Here is a 17,204-nt window from a genome sequence, read left to right as displayed (position 1 = left end):
TGAAAATGTTGTAGATAAAATGGAGTGTTGAAAATGTTCAAATGTTGTTAATGTCACAATAAAGACATGCAACACTTCCACACTCCATTTAACACCTAACAGTGTTAAAGCGTCTTAAGCTCCACGCACGCACGTTTCCTTTAGACGCCACCCCTCACTTCACGTTGCTGAAATGAGAAGCAGCTGGAAGAAGTTGACAATTAGGAATCATTTTGCATCAGTAGGTAAGTAAACATTTAAATAGAAGAACTAACTACCTGGATGCTTACACATAAAAAACGTTAGCCTTTGGTGTGATATTTAAGACTAATAAACTGAGGCAGCTGTTTTCACCCAAAACCTTTGCTAATGTTAGCTGGTGTTTTTGCTAAGTTATATTTTCTATGTAGTGTTGCTGTGAGCTGAGTTGGCACTGCCTGTGCAACATTTGGCAAAGTAAGTGAACGCTACGTTATATCTTCATTATACTGTCTTCCTTTTTAATGAGCTAATGGCTAACTCGCAACCAATCAGTAATAAATACATTTTATTTATTACTGATTGGTTGGTTTATTTTCTTATTCTTGATTTTGTTCATCTTATTTTGTGTTAAAAAATAAAGATATTTGAGAACATTGGAATGTTTTTATCAGAGCTTTTGTTGAGGAAATCCTGATGCGGCCCAGCCTCACCCAGACTCTGCCTCCAGCGGCCCCCAGGTACATTGATTTTGAGACCCCTGCTGTACAAGATGTCAAGGTTGGGTAAATGTAATTGTTACTTTAACTTAAAACTAATTGTCAGGCATGTGTTTTACGTAAACTACACTTTTTTTGAGAATGATGCATCTGTATTCTTCTTGATTCACAGCAAACATTTAAGTCTCAACATTCATGTGATAAGTAATACCTTTTATTTTTTTTAGCAAGGCATAAGCCCTGCAACTGTATATTTATTTTATTATTTTTAGTTTTTTTTTATATTATTTAATTTATTCTTATTCTCAAAGGTGGATGGAGATGTCCTTGATGAGCTTGTCAGGTGTTTTGTTCAGTACAGTTCAGTGACAGGTAAGGATGTGAAAACATGTGAAAATGCATGAGGTTGTTTAGATATCACAGGCAGTGTGGACCCCAAAAGGTACCCTGGTTTGTCCAAATGAGATATTATCATCATGATCTTTGAGGCCTAAAAATGTATTTTCAGTCTCACTTTACAATAAAGGTACACAAAAATACAGTAGTTAGTGATGAACTAATGAGGAACTAATGGCTAAGGCACATCACTTTACAGTAGCAACTGAGGATATAATGAAGCATTAATGAGGAACTAATGAACATAGTAATTACTGAGGAACTAAAACACATACATTTAGAGTAGTTACTAAGAAACTAGTGAACTAATGAGTAGTGGTTAGGTAGGTTTGTTCCTCATTTACTACTGTAATTTTGTGTATTTTTTTCATTTGATATTAAATTTTTAGCCCCTTTTTCATAGGTTAAAATTCCCTAAAATTATTTTTTGTTTTATTTTAGTACTAATTAGGGTTTGTGTCATGTTCTGTGTACTGCTTTTCTGCCCTCTGCCTGTGATCTGTTGCAGTACACCTCCTGAGCCTGCTGAAAGCCTAATTACTCACACCTGCAGCCAGTGGCCTTTATATACGGCAGTCAGACGCGTCTCTACTGTCAGATTGTTGCCAGATATTCACTACTCACCTGCTCGTCGTAGCACCTGTCCCTGTGCATAGCTACTTTCTGGTCCTTGTATTTCCTGCCTAGTTCTGTCATTGCTATCCTGTTACCACCATTTGCGGTGAGTGTTTTTCTGTTTTCGTGCCTGCTTGATTATTCAGCAGTGTTTTTAGTTTTCTTGCCACCTTTTTGTGCAGCTCTTTTCGTTCCGTTTTTCCCTGCTATTTTCCCATGTTAGCAATGTTCTTGATATTTTTTTTATTTTCCCCGTGACGAGGTCCGGGAGGTGTTTTTTGTTTTTACTTTTTTCTTCATTCTCATGTTTCGTATCTTTCCCTGTGTGGACACCATTATTTAAAACTTTTTTTACACGGATACTGTGACTCCGCATATTGGAATCCTCACAGTTTGTACTGTTTTGTAGAGGAAGATGCATTTGGAGATGAAGCATCCTTCTCTATGCAGACTCCACTATCCTCAGCTTCACCCCAGTTATCGCGAGTTGGTGATGAGTCTCCACTCCTGCCTGCTACATCCCATTCATCAGGTTTGACAATTTATCCTTTAGGCCACAGGAAAGAGGAACCCAACAGAACAAATGGATCAGGATGAAGCAAGGCAGGTAAGCTTTGAGTAAATGAATGTAAAGTTAATATTATCAATGTTACCTAAAGTGTTTTTATGCATGACATTGTTTTTTTTTATTATTTAAAAATCCTCTTGAATTCCCATTTAAAACACTATCATTTTAATGTTTTGGCAGAAAGTCGGTGGCGTTTGGAGGGATTTTGTAAGGGGTAGAGGATGAAATGCGTATGTGACAGTGGTGCGCGGTCAAAGCACTATCAAACACTGACCTACATTTACAACTTAAATTCTAGTATTTGTTCCATGAAACTGTATTCATTTATTCCCAACAGTTTATCTTTATTCGTGTGCACCTTGGTTGCACTGTTTCCAGTAGTGTATGTGTAGGTTAAGATTTTTTTTGTCCTACCGGATTTTAGCTTCAACGTGTTGCCATGGCAATCTGAGATACCCCTGGCCTTTTAAAATCAAGAAACACTGTCAGCAATGGGGCAGAGTTTAGATTCACCTCACAGCCCCCCCTACAATAATGTCAGAATTTTCCCGTCCTCTGAATGGCTGATCAAAGCTACCAAGTTAAGGCCACAATGGCTGACTGAGAAGACATTGACATCACTGGTGAGTTCAGTAATCCCTTGTTTATCGTTAAGTGACAAGTGAGTTTCCGTAAAGTAGGACTTCATATTGATAAATGGAATATTTTTGTAGTTGAACATCGAGAACCTGTTCACAGCCTTCTGAATTTTTTTTTTTTTATTTAAACATTAGAGCCCTCTAAAGAAGAAATAACACCTTTTACACTGTTAGTAGACATAAGAGTAAATAAGACTTTCTCTTGTTGCTAGAAATAAAATATTTCCTCGAGGAAGTGAGTGGTAGGACAGACAGGAAGTGATGTTGGGTGTTCGCCACTGAACTCAACTACTGGAATGGCCCCGATCGCTTGCTGCGCATTGGAGGCCTGACGGCACCGGAAGTATAGAAGTCGCCATGTTGTTTCACCCAAAACAAGAAAGCCTACGAGGAGTTCGAGATGCCGTCTTGTGCTGCTATTAATTGCACAAATCGTGATACTCGTGAAAATCACGATACAGGACTTACATTTCATAGGTAAGTAAATGCTTATAAATAATAAAAATAGTTAAAAAAAATTTATACTTTAAATCTGTAAGCATCTTTTCATCTAAGTAGTTGTAAATGACCCCTTATTCTCCTTTTTTAGATTTCCACACTGCAACGCTCAACTTCTAAAGCAATGGGTAGACAGGTGGATTCCTGCAGCCAGATTGCAACTCTGTCATTTCACCAAGGAGAACTTCGACAGGACCGACCAGACTGTTAGATTGCGACAAAATACAGTTCCAACAATATTTGACTTTCCTGATCATCTTCTAAAGCTATGTGTTGCATTTCACTTTGATACTACGTAGATCCTTTATAACAAATATCTTGTGAACACTAAAATTGAGTTGTTATGCATTGTAATGTCAGACCATAGAGGTAGGAAAAACCTTTAAGCTGGAGGGAAATTTTGAGATTTGGGTCTAGTAAATTTACTGTTTCAATGTAATTTTTGTTAATTCGTGTAAATTTTTTATACCGAACCATAAATGTAGTGAAGATGTGCGTGCTTTTTTTGGGGGGGGGTGAAGCAAGATGGCCGACCAATGGCTTCATGCGGTCAGCCGTGACGCCCCTTCCAGTAGTATAGAGTTCAGTGGCGTTCACAGTTGAGTTTTAGCTTGGTGTGTGTTGCAACAGTAGCCCATGTTTTTATTTGGGATTATTGTGCCTATTGTGAGATAATTCAAACATGCTATAAAAGCCTGGTGTTCCAGCGATCAAGTCTGGCGCCAGACTCCAGTGAGCCAACAACTGTAAGAATAGTATTTTGCCAGTAGAGGGCAATGTTTATCAACCATACTAAAAAAAAAAAAAAATACCTGGTTGGCTTTACCAACATACAATGCTGACTGAAAGACGTGTTTATTTATGATTCTAAACGATGAAAGGGCGAATTTGTGAGTTTAATGCTCTCTGAACACGTTGGGTGTTTCGTCTCACATAGCCAAGTGATACAGAAAATGGATGAATGGATGTCTCCCATTGCACACAACTTTACCATCACACCACCCACCCTGGCACTAGGAAGTTCCGGACTTTCCAAACTAAAATACATACGGCACTAAACTAGCGATAAACGCCAAATAAAAATGAAAACGCCCTGGCGCGAGACAGGAAAGATGTACTTCAACTTGTGTTAACATTTTAACATTTGCATTACCTATTTACTACTACTTGACATTTTTTTTAACGGTCACCCCAAGGTACAGCTGTTATTGTGAAAATCGACTGCTCAGCAACTCAGGTGTCGCTTTACCTGGGCTGGACCATTTTAAACAACATTTCAGCTGTTTTGCAGGCGTGCTTTAGCCTATTAATCTGTCCATTGGAGTTCAGTGAAAACGTATTATAATCGAACATTTTAGTAAGAGTGGTGAAAGTTTGATTGGGATTTGCACCAATGGCTAACCAGCACGCCCTCGTCTGTTTTGTGTGTACTTTCGGTTTAGGTAAGTTATTTTCCTCTAGTTTACACGGTCCTGAAAACCACAGAGGGAGTACAACAGCATTTTAACATGTTTTGTAGGATGGAGAACTAAAGTGTTTTTCATGTAAAGTGTTTCCTAAATGGTGCCCCGCCCCTTCGAAATCCCAATACGCAAGGGGTCCAAAGTAATACACTAGTTTAGTGTACAATTACTATTTATGACACTTAATTTACCTCACAGTATTGATAACATCATGATAATGGCCTAGTTTATTTCGACCATGCTCACCAAAGTAAGTACTAAGTACATCACATGTTTACACTTGCACAACTCAACATGTCAGTCGAAAAAGAGTGGGGGAAAAAACTGCGTATTTAATTATACCTCTTCTCAATGTCTCAGCAGTTACTTCCCGAGTTTAACGTGTTTTAGTAGGGTAAGATAGAATAAAGAACGTGTAATTGTAGAACTAGTAGATATATTCAGTGACGTAAAGACTAAAAACTGACTGAAACATACGCATGTATAATGATACGTATGATAAATAACAGTAAAAAGTAAAAACTGACAGAACTGTTGGGTAATCCTTTTATTAAATAATAACAAATGAACTGCGGAAAAATGGTATCAGACGCTGTGGTTCTCAGCACCGTATTATGTATCCTAAACTGGCTCATGTTAGGACAGCTTCAGTTCCTCACACCATTTGTTCCATAATTTTACTGATATGCCAAAAATGTGTTTGCGTCGCGCGTGCATAGCGATGTTTTAAATGTAATTTTTTCCTGTGGTCGTATTTTTTTCTCTCTGATGTGAGATTTCCAGCTTATTTTATCGTCTGTTATGACTCTGTCCAATGTCGACGTTGTCTTCCTGTATTTATGTTTTTTTTCCTGCATATTTAATTATTTACCCCTCTTTCAGTTTCTACACAGGTTGTGAAATATGCCCTCCAGGGTCAGGAGATAAACTTGTTGCCATCCATATTTGGACAACCTGATGTGATTCTGTGGAAACACGATGGCAAAAAAGTGGTATTTTTTGATGGCATGGAGGAGTTTGTGTTCCGTCCATACGAGAACAGGATCACTCTGGACTGGGCTTCTGCACAACTCACCATCAAGGACACCACATATGAAGACAGCGGGGACTACGAACTGGAAGTGAACGTATACAAGCAGGTGCATCGTTCACAGTATACATGGGAGCTCATAGGTAACTTTACCTTTCTATCCGTGTGTTTTTGCACTAAATAGCAGTTTGTGTCGTCACGTAGAAACACAGCTTGTGAGCATTAACGCTACAGACACACAAAGTGTGTTCCAAGTATTTCGGACAATATACTTTTGGGAGGCCTGCCCTGCATGGGACAATCTGTCCTGTAGTTTTGCAGTACATTTTGCACTGTGTGCGCGCATGCGCTGGCGGAAAGCCCTCCCCGCAACTTAATATCCCATTTCACACACTGTACATATTTCAAGAGAGGGACAGTCTGCCTAAAAGCAGAAGAAAAGGCAAGGCATTTGTCGATAGAGTATATATATCGGAGAATATAGGCGACAAAAGCCGTGTGACCTTACCTGTATGTGTCGGCGATGCGCGAATCTCCTCAGCTACATGCCTGCTGGGCCAACCACCTCCTGGCCCCGATGTCATGGTGCGGTGCACCTGTTTTTGAACACTTAGGCCCGTACATGGACACAAATAAGTGCCGAAGATGAAAGCAGTGTGCTGCCATTGTTCAGTATGAGCACTATTGGAACTTCACTAAAAATAAAATAATCACCACCCTGTTCAAACTCTTAATGTTGCACTTGCACCTTCCAAAAAAGAAACACTGTAAACCAGGGGTGTCCAAAGTGCGGCCCAGGGGACTAAGTTGCTTTGTCACCTACAACACAAAGGATATATGGCTTATGCTGACCTACATTGGATTGGTTTAGCATCTATAATATCAAAGTGGCCTCACGTCCTTAAATTCTTCTGTACACTATATCAATATTTTTATTCTTTACATTTGTTTACTTAATTACTTGCCAGTAGATTGCAATTTCATTTCCATGCTTCATTTTAAAAATCATTCCAAAATAATCAAGTTGTTCTCTTTTACGCACAAAAAAAACGTACGGAAACCATACACCAAATACCGAGATACGGACCGTGCCGTGGGTTACCTGTACCGTTGCACCTCTAACATACTTCCACTACACTATTGGAGTCCTCTGACACTTACTAAAAAGTGTTGAAAAATAATTTTGTACACCATGCTCGATCAAAGGAATGAATTCAAATGTCCATCCCTGCTAACCGCTATGTACAACAACTAGGTCTGTCACGATAAATTTTGCTGGTCGATAATTGTGCTACAAATTATCGTTGATAATCGATTTTATCGGTAACATTTTTTTTTTTACATCATTTTTTCAGGAAATTGTCATGAGGTGTTCTTCACATTTGAACCACTAGATGGTACTCACGTATAGTGTACGGTGTACCTGTGTGAGACATTAGCTTGACACAGAAGTTGCCAGTTTTTGCAATGTTTGTGAGAGCGTTTTGGTTATATTTGCCGACCAAACGCCTCAGTAAGCGTTGTCTGTCGGGAAAAGGCTCCGCTGCCCGAGGCACCTTCATCGGTAGTTTTTTTTTTTTTTTTTATCCGAGTTGAGAAAACTGTCCGTGTCGGTCGTCCGTGTTCATGCGCTCACAGTGTTCATCGTGTTTAAAACCGAACAGCGCTTACTAAGCTCACTGCTAAACCCTCTGTATCTACTCACTCGAAGCCTCACCTCCAATAACAGGCTGAATGAAATGAGGGCCCACTCTCTCTGTTCACTTCTCTATAAAACCAATGCGCACAGACAGATGCAGAGTGAACCCTCTTGTCATCCGGCCCGTGTGGCACAGAGAGACGAGCAGATGAAACACACTCATACATGCACATGTCAATTTATCAAGGGCGTCATAATTATCAACCTGTTTTTTTTTTATCGTTCGATTTATCGATTATCGTGACAGGGCCTAACAACAACACAATGCCAAAGATATAAGACAAAGGTGATTATAGAACGACATGCCTTTCAGCTACGATGTTCTGAAAATGTTAATTGTATGATGCGCTTAATACACAAATCCACCAACTTTCTGTATGAGACCGTCAGTAACTGCTGAGACTTGCACTTCAGCGTAACTTTAAGCATGTTTGGAATAAACTAAACCATTACCACTAGAGACTTGTTTTGGATTTGTCCAGTTTCCGATCAACAATAATTGTATTCTGTCTGTTTGTTTCCAGACAAAGTAGCCACACCCAGCATATCCTGTGAGATGAGTGACACAAAGCAGGCGAAGCTCGTGTGCTCGACAAAGTCCAAACACCCTCATTTATTGGACTTTAGGTGGAGCTCACGTGGAAACCAGCAGACTGGACCAAATTTAACAATAACTGTCAGGAATGAAGATGATGATCAAGTTTATCGTTGTGATGTCAGCAACCCTCTGACCAATGAAACGGCTTCATTCACTGCTAAGGACTGCTTCCTGGGTAATTACGATCAAAAAGAATCAAATCAACTGACAGAATGGCGCAAAGGCAATGTGGTCTCAAGTAGATTGCTGTTTCACAAAGTACAACATGACGTCAATTAAGGGAAGATTTTCCGACCCCTTTAAAAATTCACATTTAAAGAAATTGATTAAAGGCCCCCATTGACTTTTTAATGATGTTCGAACACTAATACAGTAGATCCCTGCCATTCATGGGGTTACGTCCTGGGACCACCTGCAAATGGCGAAAATCACGAGTAATTGAGACGCCCATAAGTGTTCTTCTAGCTTGACATTGATGTTCTCCTCTGATTTTGGATCAGCATTTGCAGTAAGTGATGAATTCTTAGATTAAATTCAGCTCCAGAACCCTCCAGAATGAAAAGTCTTTTCTGCGGAAAAACACTGCCAAATTTCAGGGGCAAAAATGTTTACAAATACATTTTTCGACCAAAAACCTGCAAATTTGCGGGGCGGTGAATGCTGAATCGTCAGTGTGCTGGGAGCCACTTTACAGTATGCGGCCTTAGAGCCTGTTTGTGAGCACCAAACATGGGAAAAATATGGAAAATAACTTGTTTGAAGTTTCGCGTTACCATGACATCATGAAGCCCCTGATGCACCGCTAGCAAGCTGAACACATCCCCTGTATACTGTACAGATATATCCACCACTTCATGGGGGGGATAGCTTTGTAAAAAAAAAAAAAAAAGCAACACATCTTAAAATAAAGCCTTGAGCTCTGCCAGAAGTGGGAGTTGAAACTGAACTATTCAAATGGTGATTTTGCATTATTTGCGTGTCATTTTGACCGAGAAGTTGGTATGAGTTTTGCATTTCTGTGCAGACAAAAGATCAGCTGCTCTTCTCACTGTCATCATCTCTGTCATTTTTGCTGTTGTCATTCTTCTCATCATTTTGGCCTGCGTGTTCCGCAAAAGACTTCGAGGTTCAGGTAGGAAGAAAATACACTCATGTCCATCACCTTTGCTGTTTTAGCCTGACTTTTTTACACAAAAAACTTGCAAGACTTTGCTGATTGTCTGTTCGTTCTTGCAGCGTGTTTTGAAAATACAAAGAAAGGGGTTTTTAAAAGACGTCAAAGTGCAGCAGATGGTACGATCCTTCAAAATCACGTCACTCGAACCATGTGGTGTGAATCCAGGCTAAGATGGCCTCCTGACGGGCTTTTGTTTCAATGTCACAAGTTTCAGGCTCAAGCCAGGGCGATGAAACCACTTACTTCCTGGGCGGCGCATCCACGCTTCCATCCAATCAGAGGCTTCGCCCTTTGATTCCAAGCGATTGGATTGATCCGACTCAGGGCGGTGAAAAACAGATGGACTCAAGCGCTTCAAATGGTAAAGCTTGTTAACTTCTGCTTTATGACTTGTGTTTTTTAGGCTGCTGTTTTATGTGTTTTAGGGTCGAACAAGGAGTTGACGGGGGATGAGGGAGTGGAGTCGGACGCAGCTATTGGCCTCACTGCTTCATCCACTGATCCACTTCGTTCCCCTTTGGCCTCCTCAGATGTGAACACTACCCCTGAACTTGAGGATAACACTGAATCTCAGCAGCTCAACTCCAGGGAAGAAGGTGAATCACCTGCAGGTGAGAGACCCTCCAACGAGGAGAAAGGTTCAGAAGAAGCAGCCGCCACAGCAGCAGCTGAGCAGGAACCAGCTTTAAGCATGGCAACCTCAGACGTGAACACTGCCCCTGAACTTGAGGATAACACTGAATCTCAGCCGCTCACCTCCAGCGAAGAAGGTGACTCACCTGCAGGTGAGAGGCCCTCCAACGACGAGAGAGGTTCAGAAGAAGAAGCAGCCGCTGGACAGGAACCAGTTTTAAGCACGGCAACCAGAGGCGAGGACCAGCAGGAAAGGATCACGTCGGCCTCTGAGGATGAAACACAGTCCGATCACGAAGATGACAAAGGGACAGCAGATGAGGCTCAGAGTGAGACTGGCGTCGCCTCTCACGATTCTCTGTCTGACACGCCAAGAAAAACAAATCAAGATTGCTAATTTTGCCACTGGAAACACTGTTTTTACCAAGTTTGTATTTGGGGGGAATGTTGATTTGATCACATCAAGCCAACTGAGCCGATCGTGAACACGGTATGAGTGATAGTAAGACAAATAACCACTAGAAATATGACATTTCAAATTGTGCGCTAATCTGTGAGCAGAGACTCATACATGATGGAATAATAGTGTCATAATGGACTAATGTAAAGCTTTTGATACAAAAAATACACATTTTATGCACTGAATGGAATAAAGACATGCTTATTTCTTTCACATAGTTGTCATATGTACTGTAGTTAATTTCATAATTGATTCAACTAAGCAGGTTTGGATTTTTTGAGTTACGTCATATACAGTATGTCACAGAAGCTGCTCCTTACATTACGCTTATGTTCTCTCCTGTGCAACCTTTGGTCCCATGCTAAAAATATGACAGTGAACTTTGTTTTTTGTTGTTTTTTGTCTTTGTCGATGAATTGAGTAATCGGTTATGCCCCAGACTAGGGGTGTGGCCCCGGGGTCCATTTGGGGCCCTGCAGTTAGGTTTCTATTGGCCTGCGGCATGCTGTAGAGCAGGGGTCACCAACGTTTTTCCTTGTGAGAGCTACTTTTACAAAATGAAAATGGCCAAGAGCTACTCATTTTTGTAACATTTATTTTCAGAGCTTATTTTAAACCCAAACAAAGCGAATATGCTTGTTTTACCAGAACATGAACAAAATGCTGGTGTCCACAACTCACATTTTGTATTTCACAATGCATTTCTTTCTACTGTTCTTTCATTATTAATTGAAAACCTGAATGAAAAGCAGGCTGGTGGGCACCTCATGTGGTCGTGGGGGGCTACCTGGTGCCTGCGGGCACCACGTTGGTGAGCCCTACTGTAGAAATTGAAACACCCCGCCCCCACTACCCAAAAAAACAGCAACAATGGGAAAAGGGAGCAAAAGCTGAAATGTTGGTATTAATAATTAATAATAGGCTTTATCACCAATAACAAAAAGTTCAGACAAAGTTGTGTCTTTAAATACGTATACTTTTTTTTTTTTTTTTAGCCTTTTTACTAAACAAAAGTATCAAAATTGACTATTCCCTATGCAGCCCTCGCTGGAAAGAGTTTGGACACATTTACCCTAGATCAGGCGTGTACAAAGTGCGGCCCGCAGCTCAGTTTGTATCGGCCCAAAAGTCCCCCCGAAAATCATCAACAATGGGAAAATTGCGTGTGAATATCTTGTATTACCTAAAAACACAAAGATAATGGGGCTGCTTTCACGGATGATTCAGGACATGTTCACATTTGAGAGGTTGTAATCAGCGGATATTTACATTTGTACATAAAAAAATAATTAGTCAAATACCAAAATAGTTTCTGATAAATTTTAGCAGCTGCAAACATTGTTAAAATTACAGAAAAAACTATAAAGAAAAAACAAAAAAATTGTAAGAATATTCTTTTGTCAGTAGGGGGCAGTGTTTATCTGCGTGTCGTCATGACAAACGCTCTAGTTCCAGAACAGCAATGTCTTTAAAAACAAATCTCTTATATCTAAGAGGTTTAAAAATCTATTCCTCAGTTTATAAACGCATAAGAGCAAACACAAATAGGTGCAATTGACATGCAAACAAGCCTCATCATGCCCCTGGGTGATTAAAAGGGAGTTTACCTGCACTTCGCCACTGGAGATACAAGTAGTAGTACTGCCAACAAAGTGACATCTACATGTAAATAACGCAGGTTCACCCACTGCTGCCTGACAGGCCGCGGCAGATTCTCAGGGAAAGGCCCGCCCGCGTGGGGAAAGTCACGCATGATTACTTTAACCCCGGAGTCACAGAGGAGTCTGTGATCTGCTACCACCTGACCTGAGGGTTCAGGGCATGAGCGCGGCATGAACGCTATCATGTTTCTGTGGTCACAACAAATACCGAGGGAATATTGGAGGATTGAATTATTTGTGGCTCTTCAGTTGAGGGTCACAATGTGGTTCCACTGAGACCCAGCAGGAGGGCTCGTACGGACTCCTTCAGTAGAACGCAGCTTTGTCCAACACCGGTCTGTATGTCAAGTATGGTGGTAGTAGCTGCATGCATGCTGCTGGCACTGGGGGAGTAGAGGTTCACTGGGGGGAAACGTGGATTCCAACATGTACAGTGACATCGTGGAGCAGTTTTTCCAAGACGATAAGGAGCGCAAACACACCTCCAAGATGACAACTGGCTGTGCAGATGTACTGTATGCTGGTGAACCTCAAACCTTAACAGTGGAGCGGATGGCTAGCCCAGGGTGAAACGTGTTACTGCTGAGGAACCTGAAGGTTAATTACAGTATGTCGCCTCCAGACCTAACTGAGTTGTGCACCTGTGGGGCATCCTCAAAGGGAAGGAAGGTATCGTAACATCCATCAGCTCCACCATAAATGTCATGTCACGGAGGAGCGGAAGAGGATTCCAGCAACAACCTGTGCAATGGTGAATTCCATGCCCAAGAGGCTAAAGGCGGTGCTAGATAACAATGGTGGACACTGTGAGGTTTACTCACTTGTGTTGCCAGCAATTTAGACAATAATGAATATGTGTTGAGTCATTTTCATAGGACAGTAAATCTACAGTATACTGCTATACAATATGTACAGTGACTACTCTAAAGTATATTCATACTGTTGTGTCTGTTGCCCCTTGAGGAAAAATGGCTGCTGAAATGTGATGTTACTTTTGTTAGATAGGTAAGTATGGCTATTAGCCTCTCGTCATCACATGGCTACACAGTAGCTATGTAGTAATTAGTCTTCATGTACTGTACATTTCCCCTCCGATAGCGGCGCTCCTTCATGGCCTTGTTGCACAAACAGGGGAAGCAAATCAAGAAAAATGGGCTACCCTCCATACCGATTTCATACCATTTTGATTAGCATCCTGCCTCCTTTAAATTGCCCTCTCGTGGGGTCCTAACTCCTCATTTATTTTTATGCAGACTTAAGGGCAGAGTCTTGGCACTGCTGCTCTAAGGAAGCCTCGGGAGACCAGACTTGGGTTAGCCGAGACAAATCAATTAATAACAAGTGAATACTGTTCTTCCATGAGCCCCACTAACGTGCGACACGACACGCACAGCGCCCAACGTAATTATGTGGAAGGATTGGTATAGTGGAGAAAGTATATACTGGAATAATATCCCTTTCTGTGGCAATAACGGCCCTCTGTTGAAAGTCATTACTGGGGTTTTATAATAGGAGTAAATGGCAGACTGATGTTCGTCTTTTTTTCATTATTACAACAGGAGAACACACAAGAACAACTTCCTGGCTGTTTATTTTTTATGACTATATATTTATGTCCAGCTCATTGTGTACTAACTTACATTATAAATTGAGTGAAACTAACTATGATACATCGCTGGCATGTACCAAGACAGCAGCTAAGCTAGGAACACCATCACAACATAAACAGGACAAAATACAAGCGTTGCGTCAGCAATGCTTGGAGTATAATAAAGCTCCACTCTGAACTAGCGTTAGCTAGCAGGTAAGCATTGTTAGCACTGAACATTTAAGAAACAGTTACCTTCTTCAATCACATCTTCTTGTTGCTCGTTTTAATGTTGTAATGTTGTCACTCAACTTGGGCACTGTCCTTCATTTGTTTGTTTGCGTTTTCCCTTCCAAAGCTAATTTGTTTTATGCCATTTTGTAGGCTGATTGGTTCACTTCCTGTTTGTACAGGAAGTAGGAAGTACAACGAGTCAGTTTGTCTAGCAGTTTGTAAAGCGTAGCGTCTTTTATTATTTTATTATCATTTAAGCCTATCATTTAGGATGTTTAAGTATTGTGTTTATTGAAATGAGATATTGAGCTTTTTAAAGGCTATTTGTTGTACTTTAATCAGGTTTTCAGGCTTGTGGCCTTGGCTGTGTCTCACAGTCACACTTCTCGTTTTAAGAAAGGGGTGTCCAAACTGTGTTATTTTAATTGGCCAGCAGAATATACTAAAAATATAATTTAATAAGACAAGGAAAAGAGACAATAACAGCAAAACTGGATGCATCAGCAGTATTTTTTTTTTTACAAGAATAAAGTCAAAATATTAAAAGAAAAAAGTAGCATTTAGTGAGAAATAGTTTGACAAGAACGACATTTTAGTAGCATAAAGTTGAAATATTAAAGAAAAGGCAAAGTCGTTAGGAGAAACAAACAAAACAAAATAAAGTTGGAGGGGCAAAAATTCTAATATTATGGGCATAAGGTCAAAATTTTATAGAAATAAGGTCATAATTACGAGAAGAACATTTACAAGCAAAAAGTTTACACATTTGGAAAATTAAAAAACAATAACAACAGCAGAAATAATATAAATAATAAAAAACAGCTGTAATTTTCTGAGAATAAATTCAAAACATTAAGAAAAAATCTGTATTCTGCCTCAAGAAAGGTCACAATTTTATGAGAATAAACTCATAATATTATTAGGAACAATAATGTCATTTAAGTCATTTAAAGTTGAAATATAAATAAATAAATGAATAAAAAAGTCATAATATTATGAGAAACACACAAAACAAAATAAAGTTGTAAATCTTTGGAAATTAGGTAGGGAAAAAGTTCTAATACTATGAGAATAAAGTCATAATATTATCAGATGAAAATGTGCAAAGATTATTTAATATATTTGGAAAATAAAAAAAAACAACAGCAACAGCAAAACTGGAAAAAAGAGAGAAAAGAGAGCATAGGCCGAAGTTCATACTTATAATACACTTTTTTTTTTACCTATATCAAAAAGCTGAGATGCAGCTTTTTCTGTAAATACTGTATACAGTATACTTCTTAGCATCCTGTATTTACAGTACATGTGTTGCTTTATACAAGTATAATATCAAGGTGGCCCTTTCATTTTTCAGGATGTGGCCCTCGCTGGCAAAAGTTTGGACACCCCTGGCATAAGTGAACACACTACTGTACGTTAGAGTAGTCAGCGTGCAACTTGTACAGCAGTATAGATTTCCTATCCACTGAAAATGACTCAACACACCATTACTGTATTAACAGCATACAACACAAGCCAGCACCATGATAATGGTGGCGATCGCATCATGGTCTGGGGGGGCGCTCTGCATGAGTGCTGCCGGCACTAGAGAGATGCGGTTTATTGTTGGAAAACATGAATTCCAACATGGTTTTCAGGCTTGAAGCAATCATTTTTGTTGCTTTTACAAATTGTTCTTTAAGCACCATGGACAGTCCGTTTCCGAGAATCAATGGGAGCCAAATTGTTTTGTGTTTTCTGTTGTCATGGTCTTGTGTCAGCAGTTGAGTTGCGTACATAAGAGGCTTGTCAGTTCTTTATTCGAACAAGCTGCCTGTCAGCGGGCCGCGCTGACTTACCCTCCTCGCCCATGCACTTGCAGAGGCCCGTGCAATAAATTCTCTCGTGGCATGATGGAAAAAAACACTCGTATATTGTCTGGTGGGAAGATTAAAGCCAATCCAAGCAAGAATTCACTCCTTTCAACTTGGACTTGGGTGGATGGCGAGACCACCAGAGGGGAGCAGCTCGCTGGGTTATGTCATCCAACGGTGCTGTCACTGATCTCCCGCTGTCTTGCTCCGTATGTGTTGCCTTCCTCTGTGTACAATCACATTCCTCGTGGATCGCAGTTGTTTTTCACAACAAACACAACCTTAACCTCAACGAGAAATACCTTCCTGTGTTTGTTAGAGTGTTGCTCTAAATTTATGCAGGGCTTTCTTTGACAGCGCACAAAAATTACAAGTTCCACTGCTAAGCTTGAGAGGCAACTGTATTTGAATACTGAATTCAGGTGCGGAGAGTACCAGGCGTTCATTTGAAGCAGGTGTCTTAGTGATGGGCGATGCCATGCATTTTCTTACCAAGTAAAACAGAGCTCCATATACTGATACTGTGTATTGTATATTGCGAAATGGTACACTACCAATATCAGTTGTTAAATCAAACACCGTGATTACTTACTTTATGCTAACTAAATATAATGATAACTCTGACCTTGTATTTTCTTTTACCGAATTGACTCTGCTTAGTTACAGTAGTTGTTTATAGAGGTTTAGATTAGCAGGGGTGCCCGGCCCATGGGCAGGGCCGAACCGCTGAAAACGTTCAGGAGCAATTATTAAAAAAAGGCACGTTTTTGAAAATACAGTAGTTTCGTAAATGACCACATCAAATTGTATGTAAATGATGATACATTTTGGAAATAAAATCTATTCTTTTATTTGGAAAAAGATATGCTGTTAGAAAGCCCATAGTTTTTGTATGTATATGTCATTTCGTTTCATTAGGTTTCCAGGTGCTTTTATTCCCAGCGGTCTTGAACACACCGTAGTTGTGTGTGCAGAGACAAAGTGGGATTTTCTTTGATGTTGCCACAAATACGTATGTTTCCCATTTCACCTCATCGTTGTTCCCAAATGCTGGCGCTCGGTGTGCATAGAGGTGAGCTTTGATGACGTTATTATGTGTGTGTGTTGAGTGTGACTTTTTTTTGGGCGGGTTGAAAAAAAAATTGCGTCCACGCTGTGCCGGATTAGTAAACAGTTGCATCTGCGATTTTCCACATGCGAGAAAGGCGCATGTATGCAGTATTTTTACCGTGATTTTGCATGACTTCTAGTTACAAATATGCTTATTGGAAAAGTACTTTCTGTAGAGATGCTCAATATTGCCTTTCTTCCCAATAGCCGATATCTGATATTGTCCACCGACATACCGATATAAGCAGAAACTCTTCCCTCAAGCTAATACTGTGTAGTGAACACGTTATGTTTCTTTTACTGTGG

At 40.1% G+C, this 17,204-nt stretch overlaps 1 protein-coding gene across 6 annotated transcripts; it reads left to right on the top strand.

The window, feature by feature from the left end:
• The first annotated feature begins 138 nt into the window (after nt 1-138).
• Nucleotides 139-10,647, top strand: LOC129187902 (uncharacterized). Of its 6 annotated transcripts, XM_054787701.1 has the most exons (12): nt 139-224; nt 390-435; nt 633-698; nt 850-881; nt 989-1,794; nt 2,098-2,295; nt 5,738-6,028; nt 8,109-8,357; nt 9,207-9,314; nt 9,419-9,475; nt 9,568-9,720; nt 9,785-10,647. In XM_054787701.1, exons 7-12 carry the CDS (start codon nt 5,863-5,865, stop codon nt 10,387-10,389), a joined length of 1,338 nt encoding a protein of 445 aa, XP_054643676.1. In that variant the 5' UTR covers nt 139-224; nt 390-435; nt 633-698; nt 850-881; nt 989-1,794; nt 2,098-2,295; nt 5,738-5,862; the 3' UTR covers nt 10,390-10,647. The 6 variants fall into 6 exon arrangements, with proteins under 6 accessions (XP_054643676.1, XP_054643675.1, XP_054643677.1 ...); XM_054787700.1 differs by having other exon boundaries at nt 989-2,295; XM_054787703.1 differs by lacking the exons at nt 139-224; nt 390-435; nt 633-698; nt 850-881 and having other exon boundaries at nt 1,012-1,049.
• The last annotated feature ends 6,557 nt before the right edge of the window (nt 10,648-17,204 follow it).

This window comes from Dunckerocampus dactyliophorus, chromosome 9 (genome assembly GCF_027744805.1).
Source record: "Dunckerocampus dactyliophorus isolate RoL2022-P2 chromosome 9, RoL_Ddac_1.1, whole genome shotgun sequence".
NCBI classification, from domain to species: domain Eukaryota; kingdom Metazoa; phylum Chordata; class Actinopteri; order Syngnathiformes; family Syngnathidae; genus Dunckerocampus; species Dunckerocampus dactyliophorus.
The sequence above is the reverse complement of the archived record's forward strand: the minus strand, read 5'-3'. Positions and strand labels throughout refer to the sequence as shown.

Bases quoted from the DNA above. Each gene is read 5' to 3' on its own strand.
- LOC129187902 (XM_054787698.1), top strand. From the start codon at position 4,786: ATGGCTAACCAGCACGCCCTCGTCTGTTTTGTGTGTACTTTCGGTTTA. The intron at 8,358-9,206 runs GTAATTACGATC...ATTTCTGTGCAG, and splicing joins TGCTAAGGACTGCTTCCTGG to ACAAAAGATCAGCTGCTCTT. The intron at 9,315-9,418 runs GTAGGAAGAAAA...TCGTTCTTGCAG, and splicing joins CAAAAGACTTCGAGGTTCAG to CGTGTTTTGAAAATACAAAG.